Source organism: Entelurus aequoreus, linkage group LG18, assembly GCF_033978785.1.
Source record: "Entelurus aequoreus isolate RoL-2023_Sb linkage group LG18, RoL_Eaeq_v1.1, whole genome shotgun sequence".
Taxonomy (NCBI): domain Eukaryota; kingdom Metazoa; phylum Chordata; class Actinopteri; order Syngnathiformes; family Syngnathidae; genus Entelurus; species Entelurus aequoreus.
The window spans coordinates 31619549-31640298 of NC_084748.1; the positions used below are offsets into that span (position 1 = coordinate 31619549).

A 20750-nucleotide genomic window follows, 5' to 3' on the forward strand; every position below is an offset into this window, starting at 1 on the left:
CCTGAATCCGATTGAGCATGCATTTCATTTGCTGAAGACAAAACTGAAGGGAAAATGCCCAAAGAACAAGCAGGAACTGAAGACTGAAGACAGCTCCAGCAGAAGCCTGGCAGAACATCACCAGGGACGAAACCCAGCGTCTGGTGATGTCTATGGGTTCCAGACTTCAGGCTGTCATTGACTGCAAAGGGGTTGCAACAAAGTATTAAAAAGTGACAATTTGATTTATGATTGTTAGTTTGTCCAATTACTCTTGGTCACTTAAAAGTTGGAAGGCACATATAAAATGTGTTGTAATTCCTACACTGTTCATCTGATTTGAATGTAAATACCCCCAAATTAAAGCTCAAAGTCTGCACTTAAAGCACACTGTTTCATTTCAAATCCATTGTGGTGTTGTACAGAGCTGGAATACTGAAAATTGTGTCAATGTCCAAATATTTATGGGCCTAACTGTACATACTGGCAGAGCCACATTGGCCTTGGTTACAGAAGCATAGCACATCAAATACACAATACAATGAAATAAATTTGTCTATGGTATTGTGCTGGGTTGAGACAAGACATTTTAGCTAGTGTTAATGTTACTTGGGAACACTAACAAAGTTGGCAATTGAAAAATACTAGGCACATTTTGTTTTTAAAATTTTTATTTTTTTACAAAAGAAAGTTAATGTAAACAATCAGTTCATATGACCGCATTTTGCGAATGTTTTAATATCTATATTCCACTTTGGTACTGTAAAAAGTATTTCATTAGCAGGCTCGGATGTAAATTGGATTGAGAATTTTGAAACATACCAACAATGACAAACATTTTCTGACCTTTTGTCTTAACATGTTTTAAAGTCTTCACACTATTTTGAAATAGCATCATGTAGCCAATCACAAACTAGACCTCATTCTATCCTCTTTTCTGAGAAAAACAAGTAAAAAAGATAACTAAGTTAAAGTATTTTCCACGCTATTGGAAAAAGGTCACCTCAGTCTTAGTTCCATTTGATTTTGATTGATTGGGACTTTTATTAGTAGATTGCACAGTGAAGTACATATTCCGTACAATTGACCACTAAATGGTAACACCCGAATAAGTTTTTCAACTTGTTTAATCATAATTGATTCATGATACAGATATATACTATCAGATATATACTATCATCATAATACACAAGATAATCATCAGGGTATATACATTGAATGATTTAAATTATTTACAATCCGGGGTGTGGGATGTGGAGGGGGGGTTAGGTTTTGTTGTTATCATCACTTCAGTCATCAACAATTGAGAACAGAAATGGACATAGGTCTGACTTGGTAGGATATGTACAGCAAGTAGTGGACATAGACAGAGAGACAGATCAGAAAGCATAAGAAAAAGTATCTACATTTGATTATTAACAATTGTTGGTTTTGATTGGATGTAATTTGAGGTCTCAAGAGTTCTGTTTTTGTCAGGTTGTTGTTTTTGCTCATCAGCATGCGTGAATTCCAAAAGGGAGCTACACTTCTTGCTGTTTATCTTTGAGCCAACTTGCGCTGTGGGCTAACTGAGGCTTCCTCTTTTGTTCGCCCTTGATGTAAGAAGGTGGAGCTTGGTAGAGTTCCTCCGAGTTAGGGTCGCTGTTCTACGTGCAGTTTTGGTTCTTGCATGTGTTACTCCCTGCTGTCTCTGGGACTGAAGAGCCTTGAGTGATATGAAGATGATTGGGATCCGTTTCCTGTGGACTCTGTTGGTGATTCACTGTGTGTTTGGTGAGTTAGACTTTGAGCCATTCCAATTCAGGATTAATTATGCTTTTCTTTAACCTGTGTGGTCCTTTTTGTGTTGGTAGTGTGCGGTGACATTCAATTCCTTGAGAGGCAGGAGGGCGACTTGGTAGTCTTTCCTTGCTCCATCAAGTCCAGCATCCATTCACCTGCAGCCTTCTCTTTAAAGCGCACTTGGTTGCATCCTGATGATGTTCTCTTCAAGTACAAGGGGACAGAGGCGCATGTGGAAAAGGCTCATGACAAACGGCGTCTGGCGGTCAGCGGCGACCCAAGCAGCCACTCTGTGAATGTGACAATGTCTGACCTCAAAGCCAATGACACCGACCGATACGTTTGTGAGTTTGTGATAGAGAACCCTTCTTCTGAGGATGAACACCGAACAGGAGAGACAGAATTCTTCCTCCTTGTTGATACTGGTGAGTACGCTTGATCTGTTGATGCACAACAACAATTCTCAGGGTATTCAATCGATCGCAGTTGAACTATTCCATTTGTCTCAGAAGATGTTTCGCCTCTCATCCAAACAGGCTTCATCAGTTCATACTTATAGACTTAGATTTGTTACATCTAGTCTAGAACAATGTGAACATTCATAGACTCACAACAATGTTTTCTACACCTGCGCTTCCTCACTGGTTGACTTTTGGAGGCGTTCGTTCTCTTTGTACCCCAAACTAAATCTGATCAATCTAATCAGTTGGTCTGATACAGTGCACATGCCACGATAAGATGACAATAGTGCTTTGAAGTGATTAAAATTAATTTGTGATTAATTATGATCTAATAAATATTGAGAAAAGCCTTCAATGTAAGGTATTGATTAAATTGTATTTCATTGTGGCAGATCAAAAGATTGATACATAACCAAAAAAAACTGGCTTTATGGAGTCATTTGTTTTTCAGGTCAGTTCAGTTTCATAATTTTTATAGCACATTTAAACATAGTGCCAAAGTGCTCTACAGACATACAATTTAAAAATAGTGCAAAGCAGTGTCAAATGCACATTTTAATACAGCAAGATGAATACACTAGCAGCAAGTATGCCCTAAAAGAAGTGCAAGAAAATATCACATTAAAATAGTAAAACGTAATAAATAAATAAAATGCAAAAAATAAGAAGGAAAACGACCAATATTGAACGCCACGGAGTACAAATATATTTTTAGCTTAGATTTAAACGGGCTGATGGACTGAAAATATCTAATTTAAATTGGAAAGCTGTTCCTAACTGAAGTCAGTTTTTATAAGATGTTTTAACATCTTATAAAAACATTGACGTTAATTTTTGGTGCGTTAACATTAGTGTTAACGCACCCAAAAACAAAATAAAAGTATTGATTGTTGAACTTTTCTGACCAGTGTAATCTATTGGTCAGATATAGTTTTAGTCCTAGGCTAGATCTGACCTGGATGAATAAGAGACACCCACAACAGTGTTTACTCCACATGCGCTTCCAAACGGTTGACTAATGGAGGTTTTCTTTTTGTTTCTTGGGCTAAATCTGACAAATCTAATTAGCTAATTCTATGCTAAAACACACTCCTGTTATTTTCAGTTCTGTTAAGGATAGGATAAACTTTTATTCATCCCACAATGTGGAAATTTTGTAGTTTCAGTGCAGATTTTTACATACGGTAACAAAATTAAATGTAATGAAAAATTAAACATAAATAATACACTAACAATTGTACTGTACTATGTATGGATAAACACACATATTGCACACCAAGAAAAAAAAGATCACAGTAATCTTATAAGTGTGTTGTAAATTCTTATGGCTGTGGGTAGAAAAGATTTGTGGTGGCACTCCTGCCTGCCCTGTGGATGTGGAGTCCTCTTCGTTTTAGGACTTTAACATATATTGAAGTTCAATATATGTATTAAACAGATGTATAGTTTTAAAAAGACAGAACTTTCAGTTTATTTTGAGTTACAACAAGTAAATGGCTAACAAGTAAAAGATATAGAAAATTAATTGATGGGCTATGAAAATCTTCAAATAGTAAAAATATGTTTTGTGGTATTGTAAACGTTTAAACTTTAAACTTGTGTTTCTACCCAAAGAAAACTCATCACTTTTTACAAGTAGAAATTTTCAGAGCGTGGTTTATGGTGTGTTAACATGAACTGAGCCTCCAAAGGTCAACGAGCGCAGGTGTAGCAAACGGTGTGTCTCTATGGATCCAGGTTAGATCTGGACTAGAACAAAATCAGACCAATTGATTAGATTAGTCAAATCTAATCTAGGAAACGAAAAAAAAAGTTCTAGTCTTAATCCCAGACTTGATTTGACCTGAATGAATGGGCTAATGCCTCCTTACCATACTTGCCAACCTTGAGACCTCTGAATTCGGGAGATGGGGGTGGGGGCTGCAAGGGATTCTGAGTATTTGTTCTGTTGTGTTTGTTGTGTTACGGTGCGGATGTTCTCCCGAAATGTTTGTCATTCTTGTTTGGTGTGGGTTCACAGTGTGGCGCATATTTGTAACAGTGTTAAAGTTGTTTATACGGCAACCCTCAGTGTGACCTGTATGGCTGTTGATCAAGTATGTCTTGCAGTCACTTATGTATGTCTGTAGAAGCCGCATACAACACGTGACGGGGCCGGCACGCTGTTTGTATGGAGAAAAAGCAGACGCGACGACAGGTTGCAGAGGATGTTAAAGGCAGTGCCATCACGGCACGCCCTCAATATTGTTGTCCGGGTGAAAATCGGCAGAAATTCGGGAGAATGGTTACCCCGGGAGATTTTCGAGAGTGGCACTGAAATTCGTGAGTCTCCCGGAAAAATCGGGAGGGTTGGCAAATATGCTCCTTACTGGTGTATTTTGGAGGCTTTGTTCTTGTAACACATACTACCAACCAGGCTTTGTTGAAAGATGCACTTGTAAAAAGTGCCCGAGTTCTTTTTCTAGTGTTCAATGTAGTAGTTTAAATATTTATTTTAAACTACTACTATATTTTGAATATGCGATCACATCAATGTGTAGATTTGCTAAATAGAATAAATATTTGTTATTTTATCTTGATACAGTTTACTTTCTAGAGACTCAAATGGCACAGATTCAGTGAAATAGTTCTTATCCTGTTAAATGGGATTTTTGATTAATCTAATCTGCATTTAATACACTTCCTTGTGGTCTAGATAAAATGTATTGGACATCTTTTAGTGTAAATTTTGCACCAAAGTCACTTTTATTAACCGTTTTCTAAGACTGTTTGCAAACTGTTCATTCCCTTTTAATGAAACCATCCATGCCCCACCTTCTCCAAAGTATCAGCGTTTTATATTTTGATGTACGCTGTTAATATAAATCTTTAAGCCAAACATCACCGCTATTTATTTTTTTTGTCACATTCGAAAACTAACTTCATTAACCGTATTGGGAATCCCGGATCACAACATATCTCATTGCATATCGGTGATATTGTGCACATGCCACTATTAGATGAAAATATTTATTTATCCTACCTTCTCTTGTATTTCCTCAAACCACGTTGCAATGTTAAGATGTCTTTTGTCTGAGTTTAGCGGCTAATTCAATTTAATTCTTACTGGTCCATGTTGAAAAAAAGGTCTTGTGGAACATGGCGAATGGACAACACGGACGTATTTATTTTCTAGACTTCAGTGAAGTATTAAACGAGCAGTAGTAACACTGGAAGCTCCAGGCAGCAGAGCAACGAGCAGAGAACCTTCAATGCATCCAGATAGTATTCACAGCGCGTAATTTTTTTCCTACATTTTATTATGTTAGTTTTATTCCAAAATGTAATACAAGTTTAACACAAGTATCCAACACTGTAACATTTATAACTCAAAAGACAAAAATCATCATACTGTAGCTCCCCTTTAAAGGTCAAGGGTCTGCCCACCTGTCAACCACAGGACTATCCATCCATCCATCCATTTCCTACCGCTTGTCCCTTCGGGGTCGCGGGGGGCGCTGGAGCCTATCTCAGCTACACATAAATTAACTCAAAACATTAAGTACACAGTGGTACATGAATAATATAAAACACTGTAAACAGCAGGCTTATTCTGTCTGTAGGTGCTGAGTTATGGCCATCCACATTAACTTGCGAGCTCCGTTCACTGCTTCCCGCTGTATATTTTTGTTCCTTTTTAAATTTGACATTTTGACTTCAAAACGGCCTTAATCCTCAAAAGAGACCTATGATGATTTGCATTTAAAACACCTTGTATTCTGGATAATATGTGCTGGATATGCTTTGGTGTGAATGCCATGGCAACTTAGTCATCAATATTGTTCCTTTAAGCTTTTTTTTTATACCGGGGATTAAACAATTACTGCGAACCAGCAGGCTTGTTTTACCACTAACGTGATTTGACAAATAACAGCCATGTACATTTTTGTTTCAATCAAATTAGGACGCTGATTCATGTTTGTTTACATTATGGACAAGAATCAAATCTGTTCCAAAGTCAAACTGTCACCATCATAAAACATTACCTGCGCTAAGTTTTTACATTCTTAACTGTATATGTTTGAAAACAATCTCATTACTGTCAAATCCCATCCATCCATTTTCTACCGCTTGTCCCTCTCGGGGTCGCAGAGGTGCTGGAGCCTATGCCAGCTGCACTTGGGCGGAAGGCGGGGTACACCCTGGCCAAGTCGCCACCTCATCACAGGGCCAACACAGAGACAACATTCACACACTAGGGCCAATTTAGTGTTGCTAATCAACCTAACCCCAGGTGCATGTCTTTGGAGGTGGGAGGAAGCCGGAGTACCCGTAGAGAACCCACGCAGTCACCAGGAGAACTTGCAAACATGATAAAATCAGAAATATTTTCACCTGTAATAGAATGTAAAGTAGAATGATTTGTTCATACAATTGTAAAAAGAGGTGAACTACTGTAACCTGTATAAACAACCAAACACTAACTTGGTCCGCTGACTTCAAGCCAAAGAAAAAGAAAAACTTTTTCACAATAATACCCTTTAATGCTTACTCAGATGCACTGTTAATTTTGACAGCAGTTTATTTTTAGTATTTGTCTTTTGAGCAAAATGCTGTTTAGTTTTAATCATATTTCAGTCATCTAAATTGATTTACGTTGTTAAAACCTTTTTAGTCAACTAAAATTACAGTAAATTTAGTCAACATTAGTCCTCTTCTGTCTCCCAGGTGTACACATTTTGATGTGGGACTTCTTTGATGCAGACAATTTTGTTTTGGTGGTGAGAAATCCAACTTTCTTATCTCACAAAGAAAACCATTTTATTGGCTCTCCTTTGTAACTCATTCATGCACCTTTTAAGAGTTGTGATTGGATATATTTCTAAGAGGGATGTAAGGAAAAACAGTGCTAATAACCGCGATAAAACTTGTGACAGTATTAACTGTTTTAAAATAAATTATGGAAAAATCATGATTAATAGCTGCACTCTTGGACTGACTGGGGAAGGTTGCTAGTTTAAATGCTAACATGAAAACAAGAGACATTTAACGTATTTTATCATTAAAAAAGGATATACCCTAATCTAAACTTATGAACACATTGCTATCTGAAAAATTAGGATGCTTAAAGGCCTACTGAAACCCACTACTACTGACCACACAGTCTGATAGTTTATACATCAATGATGAAATCTTAACATTGCAACACATGCCAATACGGCCGGGTTAGCTTACTAAAGTGCAATTTTAAATTTTGCGCGAAATATCCTGCTGAAAACGTCTCTGTATGATGACGCCTGCGCGTGACGTCACGGATTGTAGAGGACATTTTGGGACAGCATGGTGGCCAGCTATTAAGTCGTCTGTTTTCATCGCAAAATTCCACAGTATTCTGGACATCTTTGTTGGTGAATCTTTTGCAATTTGTTCAATGAACATTGGAGACAGCAAAGAAGAAAGCTGTAGGTGGGAAGCGGTGTATTGCGGCAGGTGTTGTGCCGGATAACGCACACCCGAGAAATGCACCCCCTGACTGTTGTGCCGGATAACACAGCCGGTGTTTCATTGTTTACATTCCCGAAAGATGACAGTCAAGCTTTACCATTGGCCTGTGAAGAACTGGGACAACAGAGACTCTTACCAGGAGGACTTTGAGTTGGATACGCAGACGCGGTACCGTGAATATGCAGCTGCGGCTTCCAAACATTTGATCGCTTGCCCGTACGTGCGTGCCGCTATGTGCATGTCACGTATGTAGCTTTGGGGACTTTGGGGAAATATATGTGCTGTATGAACTTTGGGGAGGTGAACGATACTTTGGGCTGTGGGATTGAGTGTGTTGTGCGGGTGTTTGAGTTGTATTGGTAGGTTATATGGACGGGAGAGGGGAGGTGTTTGTTATGCGGGATTAATTTGTGGCATATTAAATATAAGCCTGGTTGTGTTGTGACTAATAGAGTATATATATGTCTTGTGTTTATTTACTGTTTTACTCATTCCCAGCTGAAAATCAGGTCCCACCCGCCTCTCACAGCATCTTCCCTATCTGAATCGCTTCCACTGCCCTTTAGTCCTTCACTCTCACTTTCCTCATCCACTAATCTTTCATCCTCGCTCAAATTAATAGGGAAATCGTCGCTTTCTCGGTCCGAATCGCTCTCGCTGCTGGTGGCCATGATTATAAACAATGTGCGGATGTGAGGAGCTCCACAACCTGTGACGTCACGCGCATATCGTCTGCTACTTCCGGTATAGGCAAGGCTTTTTTATCAGTGACCAAAAGTTGCAAACTTTATCGTCGATGTTCTCTACTAAATCCTTTCAGCAAAAATATGGCAATATCGCGAAATGATCAAGTATGACACATAGAATGGACCTGCTATCCCGTTTAAATAAGAAAATCGCATTTCAGTAGGCCTTTAAATGTGCAAAAAAGCTGTGCGTGTGATTGTTCTATACTCGGTGTTTTTAAGGCGCGTTCAAGGACCGCTGAACAGACTAGTATTATAGGACGCCACAACGCCCACCAGAAAAAATAGATTTTATTTGTTGCGCACGCATTGAAATGCATCTTAAAGTCCTACAGCACAAACCAATATTTAAGACAATAAAATCTTAACCATTAAAACAGATAAAATACTAAGACTAAATCATTATCAGTGAAGCGTAGAACACAAAACCTGCAAAATAGTGGGTTTTCTAACAGTGTGTCTATTCTAGTTATTTAAATTTTTATTTTTTTAAAAGATTTCACTGTGTGTTGTTGAATGTTCATTCAACAATACAACGGTATTAATAACCCTGATCATTTTAGTCACGAAAAACCTGATATTAAATTCTTATATGGTTTCATCCCTAATTCCAAACTTGCTCCGCCCAACTACAAGACAAAATTAAATTTGATTCGACCATTTTAGTTTTGTTTTTATTCGTTGAATAAAATGTCAGTTACATATGTCATTGTCTTAGTCAACTGCGACCCCAAAAGGGACAAGAGGTAGAAAATGGATGGATGGATTATTAGTCAAACAAATTGACAAAAAATATTATTCAAATTTAGTAGCACCAGTATGTCCACTTGCACCCTGGGGTGATGATGCTGAGGCAATTGGTGTAGTTTCTATGAAGCCACTGAGGCTAAAAAGGTAATTGTCTGAGCTTTCATCCCTACATTCCCTTCTTGAGACGCCCCCGGTGGTTGGGTGGACGTTGGGCCGATAGAAGTGTGCGCCGGGGGCTCGGCCGTCATCCCCTGTCTCCCCCCCCACGGCGAGGACCTGCCAGTGGAGGGGGTGAGCCTGACGAGGCGAAGGGGCCGAGATCCCGTGGAGCTGCTCTACCACTCCAAGCGCCACCACCGCACCGGACCGCCGCCCTCCTCCGCTTCCTCCTCCTCACGCTTCCAGCTGTGGTCGTCCCCGGGCCCCACGGGCTTCACGTACAACCTCACCCTGCGTCAGCTGCAGCCAGAGGACGGCGGCTTGTACAGCTGCCAGCTCCTCCTGCGCGGCCGCCATGACGGTAGCACGTCACTAGACAGCCGACGGGCTGTCTTTGTTTCCGTGCAAGGTAGGTGCTGACCTCACGGCCGCTTCCCAATTAACCTCTAACAGCATCTTTGGTTTCCACCTCCTAACACTTAATCATTGCACAACGGCTGCAACCTTCTCAAGATCCCCATCTGTTGTTCAGCCTAGGAAGGAAGTGGCCTCATTGGCTTCTGCAATTCCACTGAACTCTTTAACTGCCACACTTCCTGTTATTACTTCTTCTACATCAGAGGACCGAGCGCTTCTTTTTGTCTCTGTTGGTCCTGTCAGGTCAGTGCAGCTCCTCCGGCTACACCACGCTGCTGTACGCGCTCTCTTCCTCTGTGGTCGTCCTCCTCCTGCTGCTCGCCACGCTGCTGCTCTGCCAAGTAAGTTTTGGTGTTGCCATCACCTGCCGGTCGAGGGCGTTACCCCACTTCCTCTCACAAGCTCACCACAGCAGTTTCACAACAGCTTTTCTTTCCTCACAATGAAGGCAGCCAACACCCATGAAACTTTGATTTGATTGACAGGAAATGCATCTCACTGATTTTGTTTGCAGAAAAAAGCGTGCGGCTCCAAGCAGCACCCTCAAGTGCCCATCTACGAGGAGATGGTTGGCGTGCAGACCCCCACTGACAAATTGGATCCTCTGCATCTGGAGGAGCCGAGCGTGTACAGAAACTGCCGGGGGAAGAAATCCTGCCCAGAAAACGAGTACGAAACTTCAAGCGGGGCTCTAAAAGTAAAGTAGAACTCGTTTAGTCAGATGTCAAACTAGCTGGATTCTGAATAGCTTGATGCAAACATTACGTCTATGCTCGCCAATAAGTTATGTCGTGGTACATCCACACAAACGCAGCTCTCCCAATTCCCCTTTTGCGTCCGTCCGAACTCTTTAGATGAACTTTTCAAAGTCAGAAAATATATTACCCTCAAACATCCGGAGCATATTCTCTTGTGCGGCCACAACATTATCTTGCTGTTCACTTGTGTCGCAAAATATTCTCACAACATTCTCAGTGCATATTAAACCTAAACACCTACTACTCTAAAGCAGACCTGGGCAAATTAAGGCCCGGGGGCCGCATGCGGCCCGTTAAACTTTTCAATCTGGCCCACCGGACATTCCCAAATGTTTTTTTTAGATTTTTAAGATGGAAACTGTAGCTGCCATTATGATGTGCAGTGATGTTTTCAAATGACCGTAAGTATTGAACTATACAAAGTATTACAATGGTTGGAATCTGTGCTTTTGCATGATATACTAGTTACCATGGTAACCTAAGTCACAGCAGCTCAGACGAGGCACCAAGCAGTGTGGGAGCGTTTCCACAGAGTGTTTCCAGAGCGTCCAGCCTGAAATGCTGGTGTCAGGGACAGACGCGGAAGGAGATTTTTACTACAAAGTTCTAAAGCTTAGTGATATCTCAGATATATCAGATTGTAGGGGGGGGGTTAGCCATCGCGTTCATATTTCGCTGTTTGTTGCATTTCTGTTGCATTTCGCTTGATTGTAAAATATGTCGATCGAGAGGGGGTGTGACGTTCATATGTTGTCAATATTCAGTGTTTTATCATTCATAGTTACCGTATTTTTCGGAGTATAAGTCTCACCGGCCGAAAATGCATAATAAAGAAGGAAAAAAAACACATAAGTCGCACTGGAGTATAAGTCGCATTTTTTGGGGAAGTTTATTTGATAAAACCCAACACCAAGAATAGACATTTGAAAGGCAATTTAAAATAAATAAAGAATAGTGAACAACAGGCTGAATAAGTGTGTTATATGACGCATAAATAACCAACTGAGAACGTGCCTGGTATGTTAACGTAACATATTATGGTAAGAGTCATTCAAATAACTATAACATATAGAACAGGGGTGTCAAACTCATTTTAGATGGGGGGCCACATGGAGAAAAATCTACTCCCAAGTGGGCCGGACTGGTAAAATCACGGCACGATAACTTAAAAATAAAGACAACTTCAGATTGTTTTATTTGTTTAAAAATAGAACAAGCACATTCTGAAATTGTACAAATCATAAAGTTGTTTTTTTTTACAATTACCTGTTGCGGTTAATAGTATATATACTTTTTTTGTCGTTATTTATATTTTCTGAATAAATTATGTGATAATTTTCATCAGTCAACTCATTGGTGTTCATTTTCAATCTATCAAGATAAAACAATTATATCAAAATCAAATTACAAGATGTTATTTATGCAGTTTGATCATTTTCCTCGACTGATGTACTAACGTCATGAGGTTTATTTTGTACATATGTAGCATCATCTACAAAGATACAAAGAATTGCTATTGTGCCATCTAGTGGACACATTTAGAACAGCTGTTTCTTTCATTCAAAAATTTCAGGTTCATTTTTATACTCAGCAAACTCATCCCGCGGGCCGGATAAAACCTGTTCGCGGGCCTGATCCGGCCCTCGGGCCGTACGTTTGACACCCCTGATATAGAACATGCTATACGTTTACCAAACAATCTGTCACTCCTAATCGCTAAATCCCATGAAATCTTATACGTCTAGTCTCTTACGTGAATGAGCTAATTAATATTATTTGATATTTTACTGTAATGTGTTAATTTCACACATAAGTCGCTCCTGAGTATAAGTCGCACCCCCGGCCAAACTATGAAAAAAAACTGCGACTTATAGTCCGAAAAATACGGTAATATTGCAAATCCCACATTCTTTATTTTCATGCACATTCTGGGTGCCTCATTCAGTAAAAATTTTTTTAATTCCATTCCATATTTTCAGGCGGTCTGTCTTAATGTTTTAGCATTCAATCCGACATTATTGTGAGGTTTTGTGTTAGTGATCCTAAAAATAGATATACCGGCCCCCAGACACATTTCTTTCTCTAAATTTGGCCCCCTGAGTCAAAATAATTGCCCAGGCCTGCTCTAAAGTATAGAGACGTTTTACTTTTATAGTATTTTTCCTTGCTTTTTGCCGAAGTGTGAGGGCAGTTCCTATGTTTGTGGGACACAAAGCATTGCCAGATGTACAATGATTATCATTTTTGGGTCATTCCCACAACTCCGTGCCATTCCCGCGTTGTGACTTGCACAACATTTCCATCCAATATTTTACTTCCTGAACATTGGAAGGATTCAAAAGGTTGTTTATCAGACTTAACACCAGGACGTAATTATTTAAAGTATTAAATGTATTCTATTATTTTACATTTCTTCAGAAATTGACAAAATACTCGACAGCAAAAAGTAGAAATAGTATAATGTTTATGATTTAAAAGTGCCCCAGCTCACGAGCTTTTCTGTATACCAGCTGTCCTGCTGCTTTTTGTTATGCTTTAGGTTACCAGCTAGTTGGCAAATGTTACAGTGAACCCTGTAAGATCCAACCAAAACATCCGATGTCCTACGCGCTAGCTTTAGCCTAGAGCTAGAAATCGACATAACTTTGTTTTTTTCACGACGGAAAGGAAGAAAGTGCGTGTGAAAGTCAGTGCTAGGAAGAAGCAGATATTAATTGAATAAAAAAAAAATAAAACATCTAAAACATGACAAAGCGTGTAGCTGACTTGAAGTAGTTGGTGTATCACTGCAAGTTTGCACCAAACTGAGTCCATAATGCCAGCCAAGAATGTTAAAATTGTATAAATGGCAGATTCATTGAAGCTGCTGATGGTGTGTTTGACAGAAACAGCTCAGTGTAGAAGTCCACTCTCCCAAAGTAAATGCTGTACATTTCTAAAACTACTGTAATTGCTTGCAGTGCATTCTAGATATGTTGTTTTTATTCTATATTTCCTATCTGATAAGTTTATTTTTCTTTTTAAAAGACATGTTAAAACTGTTTGCTTTAATAACGGCCAAATACCAATAATTTATTATAATTCCTTTCAGTCGGCATTTCACAATACCAGCTATGTCACAAAACCATTTACAGTCCACACAAAGTATTCACAGTGCTTCACATTTTCCACATTTGAGGACAAACATTAATTAATTCATTTTGGAATAACTCGTCTCCGTCTTCTTCCCACCTCCAAAGACATGCACCTGGGGATAGGTTGATTGGCAAGACTAAATTGGCCCTAGTGTGTGAATGCGATAGACTTGTCCATCTGAGTGCAGCTGGGATAGGCTCCAGCACCCCCATGACTCAGAGGGACAAGCGGTAGAAGATGGATGAATGGAATAACTTGTAACATAAAATGTGGAAAAAGTGAAGCGCTTAGAATACTTTCTGGATGCATTAGAGAATAAATAAAATACATTTTTCTTTGAAAAGTAAAGCTAAAAGTGCTTGTATGATCTGATAGTGTTCAGTTTTCCTGAAAAGAAAGAAAAAGACGACAAACTGAAATAACAGCCAAGAAAATCTGTACTTTATTAATAGAATCGGAAATAAGCTCCATAAATTCACATGGAAACTTGTTTTTGTCCGGTGCATGTCCTTAACAATCACATTCTATGAGGAAAAGGAACAACATTAAAAGCCACAACTTTGTATTTCAGTTACAGACATTTTTTTTTCCCACGTTTTTTTATTTTCTTTTTAAAGTAAAGGCAAAAGTACCCACATTACCCCCCCGCCCCCCAATCCTAAAAACCCCTTTAAAGAGCCTTTTATTAAAATCCTGGGCTTCTTCTCAGTAGGACCCACAGTGCTTTAGCAGAAGGACAAGCGCTCATTGGTTAAAAGGGTTACACAGCATGGCGATGTAAGGGCTCGCTAAAACATGACAAGAGACAAAAAGAAGCCGACATCAAACCCTGAACCCCAAGGACTTGCCCCTCCCACTTTGTGCATAGATCATGATCCTTTTAAAAACCAGCTGTTTGCACGGAGAGATGATTGACAAGTAACATCCTGCACAGGAATACACAAAGAAGCAAGAACATTTTCATTGATCGGTTTCAAATGTAAAGCAACGTCTACTTGGGATTTCACATGTAAAGCACTTTCTTTTTCTCTTTAAAATCAGTTGATTCTCAGTCTTATTTGGTAAATATGCGGAACGTGCTACAAACATTTCTTCTTGTCTTTTCAACTCAAAACAAACAAAGAAAGCAAACGCTTCACCGGTGCCTGTTGCTTAGTTGTGAAGAAACGATGGAGGAGTTGGGATGTTAGAACCCTGACCTTCCTGAGACAAAAATCCATGAATTTTTTACAAGTGTGCAAGATAGTGACCCAACATAATGGCAAACAACACAAACACACACACAAAAAGAGATCATGTGTCAACAACTTGAAATAGGACAACACAACACTGATCAATCCCAGAGTTCGCAAAGTAGCATAAATCTTCATTTTGCAAGGTTTTCATGTCCGTGTTTGACGCTTTTATGAAACACACAACATTCCTGTCATAGATTCCTACTCGCTCCACGGTTACACAAATGAAATGCTTGTAAACGACAACAAGTGGCTTTTGCAGAAGAAGAATCAAACAAAATTATAGGCACCTCTGAAATGACCTCCCCTCCTGTTTCCCATTGCTCTTGAACCTAACACCAGTCCTATGGCCACACCTCTTCTTATCTTCAACCTTTTTTCAACTCTTAATAGTTTTTTTCAACCTTTTTTTACATGGGAACAAAATGGTGCAATACTCATTGATAATCCTGCATGGGGATTATTCCACAATAAAAGCCACTATAAGGTAGATAAACTTTTATACAATGAAAAGAAAAAGTCCATTAAGTCCTTGAGTAAACATTTACACATGAATTGTCACCGTCTCCCCTCCGTACTTTTATCTACGATTAGCTGAGTGAGGGCTACGACACACTAAGTGCAACATTAGAAGGTGACACACACACACACACTTGCATTTCAAAGTTTTTGCAAGGATTTGTAACTCAATGCAAACACATTTCAACCCTCTCAGCCTAGCTTTTAGACGAACATTTGCCTTGCTTGGTGCGCCGTTGCCAAGGAGATTTTAGGGCCACACTTTCAAAGAAAAACAGTAATTCAACTGCAAGAATTATTTGGTCGTCTCAAGAGGATAAAGTCAGAAAACAGATGTTACGTTACAAAAAAAGTTGTGCAATAATTTAAAGTTGTAATCTTACATAGAAATTATTTTTACAAATGATGTAAAAAAAGCGCACAGTGGACCATCATGTAGGCCGCACAATCAGTTTGCATTGTCTCCCCATGCTGGGATAGACTCCCGCTTACCCCTGAACCTAACCAGGATAAGCGCTATAAAGATAGAAGAAAAAAAGTTTAAGTTTATTAAAATGTATACACTTGTACAGTATATAAAGCTTAAGCTTTTAACATTGTGTAGGTTTGAACGTTATATTATAGAGTTTACGCTTTTTACGTAGTATAAAGTGTTTTTGACGTATAAAGTTGACATATTTTACATTGTATAAAATGTATGTTTTGACCTTGTATACGTTTGTACGTTGTATAAGTTTCCATTTTTTACCTTGTATACGGTTTGCATTTTTTACATTGTATAAGTTTGTACGTTGAATAAAGTTTACGTTTAGAATGTTAAATCTACACGCCTACCACAAATGTGACAGTTCGCTGAAGGGTTTTCACAATTTTTGGGGAAATGTGAGCAAAAATACAACTTGATTGTAAAATATTTTTCCCCTCATAGCTTGTTTTTAAAATGTTCGAATTTGACTTCACATTTTACTACAAAAATGACATTTGCTTGGTCAAATATCGACTTGTTTTGATAAAACAATAGTTTTTCCTTGCGTAATAAAACATTTTTGTCTGCAATTTTTACTTTTGTCCCCGGGAGAAAAAAAAATTCTTGTAAGGTTCATTTTCCAAGTTAAATAAGGAATTTTTGTGACTTTTTTCCCTTTTCAATGTTGATTATTTTTTCTTTTGAGTGTGGCCCTTTTTCCTTTGTATTTCATTGATTCAAGTATTTGTGTTTAATATTTATTTTCTCTAAGTGATGTTATTTTCGGAATGCTCTAAGCTGAGGGGAATAATCATGTCTGGCGGGTTTATTTTTTTTACTTTAAACAAATACACAATAGAGTACACTTGCTTCGATGTACTGCATCTTGTCCATAAAAAGCAAAATGTGCAGAATTTCAACCTCCAACTTTTGTACGATCAAGTATCCGTTTACAACCAAATTGGTTTCTTCGCATATTTGCGGGGGCACGAAAATAAAGAGGAAAAAAAGCGAACATATTGCTCATCTTCAGGTGAGGCAAACACAAAGGTAACATTTGAGAGGCTACAATCGGAGGCGTGTTGCTGTTGCAAGATACTGCTATGTAGAAGAGAGCCTCTCAGTGCTGGTGCAGCATGTTTTCCACTCCTCGGCTATTGGGTCTGTCTGAGCTTGGATCATCAAGGCAGTTACAGAAACAGGCAATAGTGATTTTTGCTTGTGTGCTGCAGGACGTCACGTCCTGAAAAAGGTAGCCTTTTTTTTTCTTCCTTTAAGACTTTGTACCTCTCCAACTCGTCGCCATGTGAGCGAAACTGATACAGTTTGGGCCCGCAGGAGCCTTTTTTTTTTTTTTGGCTGTGTGGAAATGTTCAGTTCATATCAGTGGGCCGGCTTTGAGCAGGACGTCAACATAAAAACGATTCAAATAAAAGGCAGCCGGGTCGCTGGTCTACTTCTTCCTGGGGTTACGAGAGACTCGACCCTTCAGCTAGAAGTGCAGAGCTTTAACATATACTTTTTGTTTTGTTTTTTAAGATTTTTTTCTGTCAAACTTCATAAAAATGATGTTAAAATGTGTGATATTTTTTTTTCAGTTTTTTTTTTGGTTTTAAAAAAATATGTACCCGGGATTACCCATCATCAACTGTGCACTGTAGCAAACTGGAACCGTCCAACGCGAGGTTAGGTTTGTCCCACAAAAACATAAAAGAGAAATGTCAGTCGTTCCAGGATGTGATGCTGCTGCTGCCCGTCAACACTTTCATCCCCCAGCCCCGCCCTTAGGGTGCTTTCAGTCAAGTTGGCACACTTTGTTGGCTTCTTTTTCACACCACAACGTGTCGGGAGGCCGAGGTGTGCCAGAGTTTCAGAGCTGCATCGTTGCGGTGGCGTCCGCTCCCCCCCCGCCATCCCCCCTACCCTGAGATCATGCTCGGACACGGCGGGTGTTGTTGATAACGTGTTCCGACTAAAGATAGCGACAGTGTTTTGGAGAAATGGCGGCCATCGTGAAGTGCGCAGTAGGGGTGGGTGGGGTCGGGTGGGGGACTGCTTGTAAAAGGGCCTCTTGTCTTTTGCATAGAAACTGGTACAAGGGCCCACTGGAGGAGGGGGGGAGGGGGGGGGGGTGATGACAGCATAGCAGCTAGGCGATGAGAGCAGCTTGGACCAAAACAAGAGTTGAACAAGAAACAACCTGGACTGGAAGTAGTACAGAATACTGTCCAACACAATCAAAGTCTGTAGTATTGATCCCATTCGAGTGTTTTCTGCATATGAACAGTGAAGGGCTACTTCAGCGTGTCAACGCCACAACAAAAAAATCCAGAAATATGACTATTAAATCTTCCAGCTAAAGTGATTTTTGTGTATTTTTTTTTGTTAGTTTTTTTAAGAGTCGGTGGGCGTGGGCCACATCAGAGGCAGGCAGGTGGTTATTGCCAGATTGAGCCCGTTAAGAGGAAGTGCGGCTGATGCTGCTGTGGCGATGGCCGCCGCACACTCGATAAGGGGGCTTAAGGGGGGAGACCACAGTACAGAGGCACTCGGTGGCTTCCAAACAACCCCCCCCCCCCCACCCCCCCTTTCCCACCGCCCCGCCTCCGGAGACGCTTCAGGTCTCCCGAAGAGCGCGAGGCTTAGAAACATTTGGAGTAACAGTGATATCAATGGTCCAAAAAAGAGCTGTCTTGATTTCTTGGATTGGAGCCTGCAGCTCCTCATAAGTGCTATGATTTCAAACAAAAATAATACAAAAAAAAAGGTCTTTCCTTTGTTGATCCAGAACACTCGTAAGTTTACTGCATTAGGAGCACCGCCGTCCTTTTATTTGGTAGTGTGCCAGATACCCAGAGGCCTGTGGATCCAGTTTTTGTTGGGTACGGCACGCAAAGAGGACATGTTCCTCTGTTGCAGGGTTCAGTCCCCGCTGCTTTTTAAAAAACTTGGGGGGACGGGGGATCGGCGCTCTGGAGGGAATCCAAGGAAGGTCTTTCAAGTTCCAAACAATGGAGTACACGACGACAAGAAGAAAAGCAAAAGTGTATATTGCACAATGTAAACTGTCAAAGGTGGAGTCGTGTTCTTCCTCCTTGCCCACCGAGTCAGACTGAAGAGAAAAAGCACCAGTAAGAACTGGAGGTGACCCCCATTAGCCGGGTGGTCTTGTCAGTGATTAATATGCACACAGCTTACATTTTGGGACAGACATCAGAACCCCGAGCAGCCAGCAGCGTCGTAGAGAAGACAAACGCTGCGGTTAAAGAAGGTGAAAGTGTGCAAGACTACATCACATACTTCATGAGTCCACTAAAGAAAAAGGCGGCTTGGGAAGAAGAACCTGGGCCAGAGAGCACTTAAGGCTAATTATAGTGCTGAGAAACAAGGTAGCGAGGAACGGTCCTCCCACCACCTCATTGGCCGCAGTGCATGCTGGGAATGCTTGCTTTGTTTGGGATGATTTCATTCATCTTGGAGGAAAAAGGTAGATGGCAGCTTTGATTGCTTCTTCTAAAATAAAATTTAAAAAAAAGGTTTTTGTTTTATGTGTCAGTTTGTTGCAAAAATAAAAGACTGAGGTCTTAAGTCCGTGTGGGAGAAAACCTCAGATTTCTGCTTCACATTTCACAGTTCCAAAATGGTGCTGATTATCGCCACATGATTTGCTTGGATTTTGCTCCTGTACAAGCCCCTCCTTCCTCCGTGGACGTGGCGTGGCGTCCTCCTACATGGACTCCCCACTCAGCAGGTCTCCAGGCAGCAGGGTGTTAATCTGGGTGGGGCTCCCCATCACCCGGGCGTCGTCTCCGCTGGGAGGCCCCCACAGGCTGGAGTACTGGGGCACGCCCCCCCAAAGAAGGTTGCCGCCGCTGGACTTGCCTCCGCCGCTGCTCCACTGGCCCATGGAGTGGGACGGCGCTGCCCCGCCCATTCGATTCTGATTGGGTCCCGGGTTGGCGTGCCAGCTGGTGGTGTTGTTGGAGGCCAGCGACTGGCCTTGTGCAAAGAAGCGGTTCACCTCCTCCTCGCCGGCAAACTCCGCCAAGATGGTGGTGTTACCCAGCACACACCTGACACAGGAAGCACGACATGGGTCAGCAAAATGTTGTTTCCATGACAACATAATTGTGCAGGTTAGGATAAATGATTCTATTTTTCATTTTATTTTTCAAAACAATCTAGTCAAAAAGCCAATAATACCGGGATGGCCTGAAATCTATATCACACTATATATATTACACACTCAACGTTATATAATTTGACATATAATAGAATAATTTCAAAATGGGTAAAAGTTCCTAATTTGGCTGCTGATGCATGCAGTAACATATTGCATCATTATTTTCTTCAAATGATTATTAATATACTTGCTAATTGACTAATATAATCTGGTTACTTTGTTGTAACATGGTCCTATCTACACTTCTGTCAATATGTAATAACCACTTATTCTTCTGTTGTTTGGATACTTTACAATAGTTTCAGGCGATACTACATATGTGGGTATAGATCCAATACCAAGTAGATACAGGGGCAGTATCAGCCATACCAATGCTGATACTGATTACTCACAATTTTCAAGATCATTGACTGATTCCATTTTTGCTAAATTATAATCTGACAAAAACACAGGATGGCGGTATAACAATATCAAATATTTTTTAAATGATTTCCGACTAGTCTTTGGTATGACCCGGCCGGGGTTTGAACTCACAACCTGAGATCGGTAGGTTGTGAGTTCAAACCCCGGCCGGGTCATACCAAAGACTATAAAAATGGGACCCATTACCTCCCTGCTTGGCACTCAGCATCAAGGGTTGGAATTGGGGGTTAAATCACCAAAAATGATTCCCGGG

The 20750-nt window shown here is 40.3% G+C and overlaps 2 protein-coding genes across 5 annotated transcripts in view; one reads left to right on the plus strand and one right to left on the minus strand.

The window, feature by feature from the left end:
- Positions 1-420: 420 nt before the first annotated feature.
- Positions 421-14336, plus strand: LOC133634038 (uncharacterized). Its single transcript, XM_062026982.1, has 5 exons — positions 421-1752; positions 1833-2186; positions 9387-9770; positions 10022-10119; positions 10293-14336. The coding sequence occupies exons 1-5, from the start codon at positions 1695-1697 to the stop codon at positions 10482-10484; spliced, it is 1086 nt and encodes a 361-aa protein (XP_061882966.1). The 5' UTR covers positions 421-1694; the 3' UTR covers positions 10485-14336.
- LOC133634037 (trinucleotide repeat-containing gene 6C protein-like) overlaps positions 14099-20750 on the minus strand; it is a 55923-nt gene continuing 49271 nt past the window's right edge. For all 4 annotated transcript variants that reach the window (XM_062026981.1, XM_062026980.1, XM_062026977.1 and 1 more), the window contains one exon: positions 14099-19964. In XM_062026981.1, the coding sequence (XP_061882965.1) occupies positions 19619-19964 (346 nt within the window). In that variant the 3' untranslated portion in view covers positions 14099-19618. The remainder of the gene's footprint in view (positions 19965-20750) is intronic.